The following is an 11,735-nucleotide window of genomic DNA, read 5'->3' as shown; positions in this document are numbered from 1 at the left end:
TTTACCTTGCATGGTTGTACCATTTAGTATTCGTGTACCGTAGTACTTAGGGGGCCAGAGGATCTCCAAAGCCAGGTGGATCATCATTTCCAGCAGTGACAAGGATGAGAACACGTGTGTTCTCGTATCCATGGAGAAGCAGAGGGGAGGGTAAGACCTAAAGGTGCTGCTCCTGTTCTGGCTGGACTAACCACCTAGTGCTTTCTCCTCGCTTGTGATGCCAAAATAAAACCATGCCTTACGCTAGAATGTTAAACCTTTTATTTTATACATAAAAAGGAGGGATAAAAAGAGGAATTGGGATGTCTCCATCTTGAGGGCATTGCTTCTAGCTGTGCGTCGGTCTTGTTTGAGGAATGTTCACAGTGGCAGGGGAGACGCAGCAGCCAGGGCTAGTGGGCAGGGGCCTTAACCACCAGGGTATCATGGCAGGCCACCGCGATGCCCCCAATGAGGTTCAGGAACTCCTGGAAGTCCAGCTGCCCATCGCTGTTTAAATCGAGTTTCTTCATCATCCTGTCCAAGACAGCTGGGTCCTTCTGATTCTGCAAAAGAGCCAAGAGGTGGGAACTGAGGTTGGCCTGTAGGCAAAGGAACGCCCCTGCCCCAGGAAGGGAACTGCAGCTGCTGCTTTCATCACCAGAGGAGAGAGATGGGGGGAGCCAGCTCTTCCCATTGCCCATCCCACAGCATTTGTAGGGGCAAAGGCTTCACTTCACTTCCCAGGGACTGAAGCTGTGCCAAAGGAGACTCCTGGCCTGGATTTTGCTCACCTTGGTGAAGGCAGCCAGCTCAGTGTTCATGAAAGCCAGGAACTCCTTCTTGGAGAGCGTGCAGTTGTCCCCTTCGCGCCCTGCATACCGCTGGAAGACGGCCAGCAGCGACTCGATGCAGCGTTCGGTCTCCGTGGGCTGCAGGAACAAGAGCAGGTTCAGGCTGGCCGTTGCAGGGAGCCGCGGGCTCGCAGACAAGCAACTTGGCTCCATTTCTGGAGGAGGGTTGGGCTGAGAGGGGTCTCCTGCAATTGTTTTCCTCGAGGAGTCTCCTCTGCCCAACCTGCCCAGCTGCATTTTTCTTTGGTATTAATTTCTCTGCTATTTTGGCACAGCACTATGGTGCAGGACTGGGGAGTGGTTCATGGAAAATCCCCTGGGGAAACGTCAGCTCCCATCAGAGGAGTGTCCTGATGGGAAGGAGCTTGCGCTGCAACCACAGCAACTGCTAATTTTTTCCATGCTGTCCAGCACAGCTGGACTGAGGCTGCTTTTCTGGAAAGATAAAGCAGCCTGCCTCCTCTTTCCTTCCCTCTGCCCTGGCTGGACAGAGGAGAAACTCTGAGTAAGGAGAGAAAAATGCGACTGGAGTTGGCTCCAGGCAGGGAGGGAGTCGGAGTGGCCTGTGTGGTGATGGATGGGGCAAAATGAGGGAGATTGAGGGGATGTGGGGCTCTTTTCCCTGGGAAAAGGACAGCTCTGGGAGGAATCCACCCTTCCTGGTCTGACCTCAGCATCCTGGGGACTCCCTGCTACACCCTGCCCTGTCTGAGGCTCAATTCACCCTTTTTTTTCTTAATGTGAGAGAAGCTGAGTTGCTTCCACCCTCAGCTGCAGGTTCTTGACTCCTCTGCACCCCCTACTCTGCTGCTTGGGCGTGGGGGGGTGAGGGTGGAGGCAGAGCTGCAGGCCCAATGATGGGCATTGGAAGCATCAGTGGGGAAAAGGAGGGGGGGGACTGCATGGCTGGGGGTGTAACACTGCTCCTTGGTCCCCCCCAGCTTGTGGGGACCCTCTCCCCTCCCTCACTAACTCTGCACCCTCTTCCTGCACCCCCTCCCCAGCAGCTCAGCCCTTGGCACTGTCTCCTCTTTTCCGTGCCAAAGCGAGTTTTGCCTTCGGCTCCGGGACCACTTAAGGAAACTCCCCTCTGTCATCGCCCTCCTCCCCCTACAGAGTCGTTTCTCCCTCCCCATCCTGGGGTCCCTGCTCACTCACCATGGCTGGGGTGCGAGGAGGGGGCTCGGTGCTCGGCAGGGTCACGGGGCGATGTGGCGGAGCGGGAGCCGGGGCAGTTATGAACCTCACGCCGCAGCCGCCGCCCTTCCCGTGTCAGCCGGTGCCGGCGCTGACTCAGCCCTGGGGCTGCCTGGGCAGTCGTCAGCAGCAACGGCAGATCTGGACGTGCCTGTGGTTCCCAGGAATGGGCTGGGCCCCTCCTCTGGGTTCTCAGTCCCTTTACCCTCAGTTTTATTCTTTACAGTTATTTACACTTCAGTTTTCTTCCCTCAGTCCTTTGCAACTTGTCTCTTTATGGCTCCCTTTATTTCTTTCCCAGGCTTGGGGCTCAGCCCCTGGCTCCCAGCACTGCCTTGCTGCTACCCAGAACAACCTCAGTGTTTCCTCATGCTAGGGCAAGATTTGGCCCTTCCCAGCTTTGCAAACGAGGTCAGTGAAGGCAGATCAGGCACAGGAGAGCAGGCAGTGTCCCTCTGCCAACACAGCTGCGGGGGCCATCTATCCCTGACCCAACCCACCTGCTGATAACACCTTTTCATCATGTTGTAAACGGATTGGTTGTGTTGCAGCCAGGATTTGTCCCCAGCAGTGCAGGTTTGAGCTCCTGGCCTGGGCTGTTGCAGAGTGAGAGTCCCCAGAGGGGTGAAAATGGAGAAGTGCAGAAGTGGAGGAGGGACATGAGGCACCTGAAAGGCAAGTGATGAGCCAAAATAGCTCAGAGCAGGGAGGGTGGGGGCTGTGGGACTTGTGCTGCTCAGAAAGCAGCGCACAGGGCTGTACTGCCCCGCTGCAACCCCCCTGACAAGAGCCAGGGAAGCTGCTCAGACACGTCGTGTTTCCCCGTGTTTGCACAGGCAACCGGTCCATGGTTACGGCACCCACGTCTGTGCTTTTGCAACCAGCGCTGACGCAGAATCACCCACTCGAGGCCATATTTCCCTGTGGCTCCCAGCCCTGGGTGGTGCCGCTGTTCCTCAAAAGCTTCAGGGGAAGCCTGGAGCAGAGAAGCTGGGGTGACGTGGGAGCCGGGATGTCCTGTGGGATATGCAGCACCTTCCAGGGATGGGGCTCTTTGGGAAATCCCACTGGAGATGGTGACTCAGCACAGACTGGGAGAAAGGGAAGTAGTAAATTAGGGGGCCAACAGTCCCAAATCTCCTTTCCTTTCTTGCCCCAATATCCTTCCACCAAACTATCCTTTTTTTCCCACGTATTGAGGAAAAAGTACCTCTAGTCCCCAGCCGGCCCCTCCCGAAATGCAAATAGTTCAGTCCACGTAAACCAGAAGGATTTGCCAAACTTGGGAGCTGATAGCAGGAAACCTGCTGCACTTCTCTTGGGGTTTTGCACTCCCACCTGCTCTTTTGGTCCCTTAACAATAAAATATGAGCTGGTTGGAGGCGCAAGTGTTATTTTACCCTTTGCAAAAGGGTTGTGGCCCGACTCTGTCTTGGCTGCAGTGAGGGATTTCGGGAGGTTTCTTTTTCTAGCTGCTGCCATGTGTGTTTGCAGTCCAGGCGTTGGCCCTGTTTGCAGACAGCCCATCTGTGCTGCCATATGTTTGTCACCAAGACTTGCGACTGTCACATGCACAAAGGGCACGTTGGTCAGAGCATTGCCTCATGCATCTGCCTGCCCCTGGCTGGGACAGACCCTTCCAGGTCCCTCCGGCACCAGGTTCAGGATGTCTCAGGGTGGTGACTGTGGCCAGGTGAGCAAGAAGCGCTGGCCGCTGAGGCTGCATCAGGCTATGGTGGACCTGAGATGCCTTTGTTCCTCCTGGCCAGCCCTCTTACCAGCCAGCAGGCTGATTGCATTTAAGAGCAAGGCACAGATGGTGCTGGGGTTGCCCTCGCTTCTCTGTCTTCTTGCAAAATTACAACCCCGTCTGCTGCTAAGGGAATTGGTTCTCTTTTGCTCAAGGGAAAGAAAAATGAATAAAATCTGGACTTCTCAAGGAAGGGTCACTGGTGTCTCCATCTCCAGCCTCATGCACCATGTGTGGCACCTTGTGCATTTTTTTGTGCTGTGCTGCTGCCTCTCTCCTGCCATAGGATCAAGGAGTGATCCTGGGCACAGGGAAGTCCGAGGGAAAAAGCAAATGGATGCATGTGGCCAGGAAAATGTGCATTGGGCTGGCTTTGTGCTGCTGGCTCTCCTCGTAGTGCACGGCTGCTGTGAAAGCTGGAGCGCATGGACACATCGCCATGTCCCCATGTGGGTCTGAGATCACAGCATGTGCAGCTGTGCTGGGAGCCCCTGACACCATGCAGATGAGTAATGAGGGCCAGAGTTTTGGAAGGATGTGGACTCCTACGTGTGTAGTAGGGGGGATTTGGTGGGATTTTTGGCATCCCCTGTCTGCACTAAGTGTCTGGCATTAGGAAGAATGCATGACCTGAATTGGGACACCCACCCACCATACTGAGGCCGTTATAGAAATTAGATGCAAGGACGAAGGATGGCAGCAGTTAGTGCAGTCATCAGCTATTTATTCTGATTTTTCGTGCAATACATCAGTGTGAAGAACAAAGAGACCCACCCCCACCCCACCACCATTACCCTGCAGTAACCACAGCATAACCCAGCTGCTTCAAAGCCTTTGTGAGGCCAGAGTTTGGATCCTGCTCTATTAGGGGAGCAGAAAGGTGTAACCAAAAGCACTGAGTCTACAAAGGTGCTTTTTTTTGTCAACCTTGAGGATTCTCAGGCCCTAGAAGGAAGATGTTTATTTGTTGTTGTTGTTTGATTGATTGTTTTTGTGTGTGTGTTTTTGTTTTGTTGTTTTTGTTGGTTTTTTGTTTGTTTGTTTGCAATGCACAACAGAAGCTAGCATGAGAGCCAGGCACAGGGCGTGGGACACAAGAGAGCAGTGAGATACAGGACAGTCATGCCACAGGGTAGGAAGGATGACAGGGACATAAAGGCCAGAGAGTCCCAAAGAAACCAAGTAGAGCACAGATGTGACTAAATAATACATTAAGGTAGACAGACATAATGAAGGAAGGCAGAAGCTTGAGATCTTAGGGTAAATCTCTACCTACAGAGCTGCTGTTAGATGGAAAATCCAAAACTCACTTAACAGGCTAAAAGAGAATCCCTTAAAACTTATACATTGAATACCTCTCTGTCATACACAGTAAAAACCTAGGAGGAAAACAGATAGCAGAACTGATCCTAAAAGACCACCATGTGCTGCTGGTGTTTGATCCTCCTCTTCTGCTTGGGATCATCCCTTTCCCTTTCTGGGCAAATACTCCTCTCGTTCTCTGGCTCTTGGCGCTCACAGGGATGGTCCCTCCTTTCCAGGTTCTCACGTGGCTCCAGTTCCTTGAACTTCACACCTGCCTCTGCTGCCACCACTGCACTCTCCCGTTTTCTTTCATACTGCGCTAACTCATGTGGTCTCCTTCCATTGTCTTCTGGCTCATATTTTTGATGGTCACATCTCTTGGGTGCATCTTTCTGGTCGCTGGTGGCACCTCGGTCTTCCCTCTCTCGTGTCTGGTGGCTGTGGGGCTCATAGACATCCAATTCCAGCTCCGGTTGGTGATCGATCCTCCTCTCCCGCTCAGGCTCTTCCCTTTGCCTTTCTTGGCAAATCCTTCTCTCGTCCACTGGCTCGTGGTGATCACGGAGACAGACCCTCCTTTCCCCATCCTCACGTGGCTCTGTTTCCCAGGAGATGCGATGGATCTTCACATCTGCTTCTGCTGCCACCACTGTGCTCTCCTGTGTTCTTTCGTACGTAATTGAATCATGTGCTCTCCTTCCATTGTCTTCGGTCTCATGTGTTTCATGGTCACGACTCTTGCGTGCCTCTCTCTGGTCTCTGGTGGCACCTCGCTCTTCCCTATCTCGTGTCTGGTGGCTGAAGTGCTCGTAGACTTCCAGTTCCAGCTCCCTTTGGCCATCGATCCTCCTCTCCCGCTTGGGCTCTTCCCTCTGTCTTTCCAGGCCAATCCTCCTCTCGTCCTCTGACTCTCGGCACTCACGGGGATGGTCCCTCCTTTCCCCATCCTCATGTGGCTTCAGTTCCCTGGAGACGTGTTGGATCTTCACACCTGCCTCTTCTGCCACCAATGCAGTGTCCCGCATTCTTTCATACTGCACTGACTCACGTAATCTCCTTCCGTTGTCTTCGGTCTCATAATTTTGACGATCACGTCTCTCGCGTGCCTCTCTCTGGTCTCTGGTGGCACCTTGCTCTTCCCTCTCTCGTGTCTGGTGGCTGCGGCGCTCATAGATTTCCAGTTCCAGCTCCAGATGGGGATCAATCCATCTCTCCTCCTTGGGCTCTTCCCTCTGTCTTGCCGGGAAAATCCTCCTCTCGTCCTCTGACTCTTGGCACTCACGGGGATGGTCCCTCCTTTCCCCATCCTCACGTGGCTCCAGTTCTCTGGACATACGGTGGATCTTCACATCTGCCTCTGCTGCCACCACTGCAGTCTCCCTTGTTCTTTCATACTGCACTGTGTCATATGGTCTCCTTCTCTCATCTACAGGCTCATAATTTTGACGGTCACGTCTCTCGCGTGCCTCTCTCTGGTTTCTGGTTGCACCTCGTTCTTCCCTCTCTCGTGTCTGGCGGCTGCGGCGCTCATAGACTTCCAACTCTCGCTCCCTTTGGCCATCGATCCTCCTCTCCCACTTGGGCTCTTCCCTCTGTCTTTCCAGGCCAATCCTCCTCTCGTCCTCTAACTCTCGACACTCACGGGGATGGTCCCTCCTTTCCCCATCCTCACGTGGCTCCAGTTCCCTGGACACATGGTGGATCTTCACACCTGCCTCTTCTGCCACCACTGTAGTCTCCCGTGTTCTTTCATACTGCACTGGCTCACGTGGTCTCCTCTCATCTTCAGGCTCATAATTTTGACGGTCACGTCTCTCGCGTGCCTCTCTCTGGTCACTGGTTGCACCTCGTTCTTCCCTCTCTCGTGTCTGGCGGCTGCGGCACTCATAGACTTCCAACTCTCGCTCCCTTTGGCCATCGATCCTCCTCTCCCGCTTGGGCTCTTCCCTCTGTCTTTCCAGGCCAATCCTCCTCTCGTCCTCTAACTCTCGACACTCACGGGGATGTTCTCTCCTTTCCAGGTTCTCACGTGGCTCCAGTTCTCTGGACACACGGTGGATCTTCACACCTGCCTCTTCTGCCACCAGTGCGGTGTCCCGCGTTCTTTCATACTGCACTGACTCACGTAATCTCCTTCCGTTGTCTTCGGTCTCATAATTTTGATGGTCACGTCTCTCGCGTGCCTCTCTCTCGTTTCTGGTTGCACCTCGTTCTTCCCTCTCTCGTGTCTGGTGGCTGCAGCGCTCATAGACTTCCAACTCTTGCTCCCTTTGGCCATCGATCCTCCTCTCCCGCTTGGGCTCTTCTCTCTGTCTTTCCAGGCCAATCCTCCTCTTGTCCTCTGACTCTCGACACTCACGGGGATGTTTTCTCCTTTCCCCATCCTCACGTGGCTCCTGTTCCCTGGAGACGTGTTGGATCTTCACACCTGCCTCTTCTGCCACCAATGCGGTGTCCCGCGTTCTTTCATACTGCACTGGCTCACGTAATCTCCTTCCGTTGTCTTCGGTCTCATAATTTTGACGATCACGTCTCTCGCGTGCCTCTCTCTGGTCTCTGGTGGCACCTCGCTCTTCCCTCTCTCGTGTCTGGTGGCTGCAGCGCTCATAGACTTCCAACTCTTGCTCCCTTTGGCCATCGATCCTCCTCTCCCGCTTGGGCTCTTCCCTCTGTCTTGCCGGGAAAATCCTCCTCTCGTCCTCTGACTCTTGGCACTCACGGGGATGGTCCCTCCTTTCCCCATCCTCACGTGGCTCCAGTTCTCTGGACATATGGTGGATCTTCACATCTGCCTCTGCTGCCACCACTGCAGTCTCCCTTGTTCTTTCATACTGCACTGTGTCATATGGTCTCCTTCTCTCATCTACAGGCTCATAATTTTGACGGTCACGTCTCTCACGTGCCTCTCTCTGGTTTCTGGTTGCACCTCGTTCTTCCCTCTCTCGTGTCTGGCGGCTGCGGCGCTCATAGACTTCCAACTCTCGCTCCCTTTGGCCATCGATCCTCCTCTCCCGCTTGGGCTCTTCCCTCTGTCTTTCCAGGCCAATCCTCCTCTCGTCCTCTAACTCTCGACACTCACGGGGATGGTCCCTCCTTTCCCCATCCTCACGTGGCTCCAGTTCCCTGGACACACGGTGGATCTTCACACCTGCCTCTTCTGTCACCACTGTAGTCTCCCGTGTTCTTTCATACTGCACTGGCTCACGTGGTCTCCTCTCATCTTCAGGCTCATAATTTTGACGGTCACGTCTCTCGCGTGCCTCTCTCTGGTCACTGGTTGCACCTCGTTCTTCCCTCTCTCGTGTCTGGCGGCTGCGGCACTCATAGACTTCCAACTCTTGCTCCCTTTGGCCATCGATCCTCCTCTCCCGCTTGGGCTCTTCCCTCTGTCTTTCCAGGCCAATCCTCCTCTCGTCCTCTAACTCTCGACACTCACGGGGATGTTCTCTCCTTTCCAGGTTCTCACGTGGCTCCAGTTCTCTGGACACACGGTGGATCTTCACACCTGCCTCTTCTGCCACCAGTGCGGTGTCCCGCGTTCTTTCATACTGCACTGACTCACGTAATCTCCTTCCGTTGTCTTCGGTCTCATAATTTTGACGGTCACGTCTCTCGCGTGCCTCTCTCTCGTTTCTGGTTGCACCTCGTTCTTCCCTCTCTCGTGTCTGGCGGCTGCGGCGCTCATAGACTTCCAACTCTTGCTCTCTTTGGCCATCGATCCTCCTCTCCCGCTTGGGCTCTTCCCTCTGTCTTTCCAGGCCAATCCTCCTCTTGTCCTCTGACTCTTGACACTCACGGGAATGGTCCCTCCTTTCCTCATCCTCACGTGGCTCCAGTTCCCTGGAGACGTGTTGGATCTTCACACCTGCCTCTGCTGCCACCAATGCGGTGTCCCGCGTTCTTTCATACTGCACTGACTCACGTAATCTCCTTCCGTTGTCTTCGGTCTCATAATTTTGATGGTCACGTCTCTCGCTTGCCTCTCTCTGGTCTCTGGTGGCACCTCGCTCTTCCCTCTCTCGTGTCTGGTGGCTGCAGCGCTCATAGACTTCCAACTCTTGCTCCCTTTGGCCATCGATCCTCCTCTCCCGCTTGGGCTCTTCTCTCTGTCTTTCCAGGCCAATCCTCCTCTTGTCCTCTGACTCTCGACACTCACGGGGATGTTCCCTCCTTTCCCCATCGTCACGTGGCTCCTGTTCCCTGGAGACGTGTTGGATCTTCACACCTGCCTCTGCTGCCACCAATGCGGTGTCCCGCGTTCTTTCATACTGCACTGACTCACGTAATCTCCTTCCGTTGTCTTCGGTCTCATAATTTGGACGGTCACGTCTCTCGCGTGCCTCTCTCTGGTCTCTGGTGGCACCTCGCTCTTCCCTATCTCGTGTCTGGTGGCTGCGGCGCTCATAGACTTCCAACTCTTGCTCCCTTTGGCCATCGATCCTCCTCTCCCGCTTGGGCTCTTCCCTCTGTCTTTCCAGGCCAATCCTCCTCTCATCCTCTAACTCTCGGCACTCACGGGGATGTTTTCTCCTTTCCCCATCCTCACGTGGCTCCTGTTCCCTGGAGACGTGTTGGATCTTCACACCTGCCTCTGCTGCCACCACTGCAGTCTCCCATGTTCTTTCATACTGCACTGACCCACGTGGTCTCCTTCCATTGTCTTCGGTCTCATACATTTCATGGTCACGTCTCTCGTGTGCCTCTCTCTGGTCTCTGGTTGCACCTCGTTCTTCCCTTTCTCTTGTCTGGTGGTTGTGGCGCTCATAGACTTCCAGTTCCAGCTCCCGTTGGTGATCGTTCCTCCTCTCCCACTTGGGTTCTTCCCTCCTTCCATGCTCTTGTTCGGTCTCACTAGTCTGCTGAATCTGTCTTACCTTTTTTAGCTGATATTCCTTGTTTCTCCTTTGTTCAGAGATGTCTCTTTCTAGCTCACGGGTCTTACTGTACCTCAGATCAATCTGTATTGGTTCCTGAATGTATGACTGATGCAGGCATCTTGAGTCCAGGAACTGAAGCTCATGTCTGTGTCGGCTCCTGTCTTCAAGTTCAAATTGTTCTGGCTCATGTAGGTGGTCCCGGCTTCTCTCTTCCGTTAGTAATTCAGCTTTATGTGGCTGATTGTAACTCACTCTATCTGCTTCTTGTGAATGATGTTTTTTCTGATCGTAGGCTTGTAGTGCTGGCTCATTTGGCTCATGGCTTTTGCACTGGTTTGGCAGTGGTTGAGGTTCATGTATCTGGTTGTGACTCCTCACTTCTGCCAATTGTTTTGGCTGAGGCCTCTCTTGGTTTTGCCTTTCATCTGCCTCTAGTTCGGCGTGATGTGCTTGCAAGTTGCTGTGCTTTTGGAGTTGTACATCTCCTTGTCTGTCCAGCTTCGCTGGCTGACGTCTTCTCTGGCTGTTACATCGGTCTTGTGGCTCTTGGCTTCGTTCTTCATATACCTGAAGGACTGGCTCCCCCAGCTCGGTGCTTCGTTTTGCATTGTTTCTACTTTGTGTGTTACGTTGCTGGTGATGACTCCCCATTTCCTCTAGAGTTTCAAGCTCATTGATCCTGGTGTCTTGTTGCAGCTCATGTTCACCAGGGGGATGATGATTGCTCTCACAGGTTTTTCGTTCCTCCTCCTGCTGATTCCGGTGGCTCTCTCTGTTCTTAACTTCAAGGTCTTGGAGTGACTTATCACTGGCCGTCAGCTTTGTTCTTTGCAGAAGACATGGTGCCTTTGACCGGTACCAGTAGCAGGCCTTAGCCACTCTGAACACCAAAAGCAGAAACTCATTAAAATCGATTTCCCCATCATCATCCCAGTCCAGAAACTGCAGAATCTTGTAAATCGTCTGAGGGTCATGCGGGTTCTGCAGGGAAAACAGACAGGGAAACAAAAAATGGATTTTAGCCTTTGTGTTCCTTGTCAGAGAAATGCAAAGCCAGGAACAATTGCGATCTTTTCTCCTTCCATCTCTCCCGCCTTTGCTTTTGTAGCTCAGCAAAAACTCCATGTGTTTGTTCTCCATTTTCCTGTTCATTCCCTGGCTGCAGCCCACCAGCTCTCCTCTTTTGGGGAGATGCGGAACCCCTCTCCTGGATTCATTTATTTTCTCCCTTTGGAAGAAAACCATACCTTGCCACAGTTCATTCTCCAACATTTGCCCATTTGCTCATGACAAAATGTGTTGGAAGAGCTGTCAAAGCAATCAGTGGAGAGACACATCTGATGCTCCCCTTTGGTGAAAGCCTCCCAGTCATAAGAATCATCTGGAAGGAGATTTTGCAGTCCCTGCACTCCAGTCTTGGACTCAAGCTCTCCTTCTTGCAGCAGCACTCACCACTATAACATCTGCAAACTCTCTCTGGATCAACTCTCTCATCTTCCTTTGGCTGAGGTTGGAGCAGCCTCCGTCTTCCTTTACGTGTTCGTGAAAGACACGGATGATGGTGGAAATGCTGTCCAAGAAGTGAGACATCTTCCTGCAGATTCAAGCAAGCCTGCATGGAAAGGAGCAAGCTTAAGAATGGGAGATTCACTTGCCTTTGAGCATGAAAGGAGGGTGGGGAATTAATGAGATCAGGCTATGTGCATTAATGGGACACTGGATGCCATGTACTGTGTGTCTACTCCTGTGCCGTGGTGAGCTCTATTTCACCAG

The 11,735-nt window shown here is 53.2% G+C and overlaps 2 protein-coding genes across 2 annotated transcripts; both read right to left on the bottom strand.

The window, feature by feature from the left end:
* Window positions 1-238: 238 nt before the first annotated feature.
* S100A11 (S100 calcium binding protein A11) lies at window positions 239-2,195 on the bottom strand. The gene is made up of 3 exons (XM_065857770.2): window positions 1,992-2,195; window positions 774-911; window positions 239-545 (listed from the first exon to the last, which is right to left on the bottom strand). The coding sequence occupies exons 1-3, from the start codon at window positions 1,992-1,994 to the stop codon at window positions 393-395; spliced, it is 294 nt and encodes a 97-aa protein (XP_065713842.1). The 5' UTR covers window positions 1,995-2,195; the 3' UTR covers window positions 239-392.
* Window positions 2,196-5,189: 2,994 nt separating this feature from the next.
* On the bottom strand, window positions 5,190-11,552 carry TCHH (trichohyalin). Its single transcript, XM_071800410.1, has 3 exons — window positions 11,415-11,552; window positions 5,658-10,943; window positions 5,190-5,324 (listed from the first exon to the last, which is right to left on the bottom strand). Exons 1-3 carry the CDS (start codon window positions 11,550-11,552, stop codon window positions 5,190-5,192), a joined length of 5,559 nt encoding a protein of 1,852 aa, XP_071656511.1.
* Between the last annotated feature and the right edge of the window lie 183 nt (window positions 11,553-11,735).

The sequence above is a fragment of the Patagioenas fasciata genome, chromosome 30 (genome assembly GCF_037038585.1).
Source record: "Patagioenas fasciata isolate bPatFas1 chromosome 30, bPatFas1.hap1, whole genome shotgun sequence".
Lineage (NCBI taxonomy): Eukaryota > Metazoa > Chordata > Aves > Columbiformes > Columbidae > Patagioenas > Patagioenas fasciata.
This window is presented reverse-complemented; position numbering and strand designations above follow the sequence as displayed.

Coding starts and splice junctions, on each gene's coding strand:
- S100A11 (XM_065857770.2), bottom strand. Junction 546..773: donor AGCTGGCTGCCTTCACCAAG/GTGAGCAAAATC, acceptor GCTCTTTTGCAG/AATCAGAAGGACCCAGCTGT.
- TCHH (XM_071800410.1), bottom strand. CDS start 11,552: ATGTCTCACTTCTTGGACAGCATTTCCACCATCATCCGTGTCTTTCAC. Junction 10,944..11,414: donor AGTTTGCAGATGTTATAGTG/GTGAGTGCTGCT, acceptor TTTTCCCTGCAG/AACCCGCATGACCCTCAGAC. Junction 5,325..5,657: donor GTGAGGATGGGGAAAGGAGG/GTCTGTCTCCGT, acceptor GAGCCACGTGAG/AACCTGGAAAGGAGGGACCA.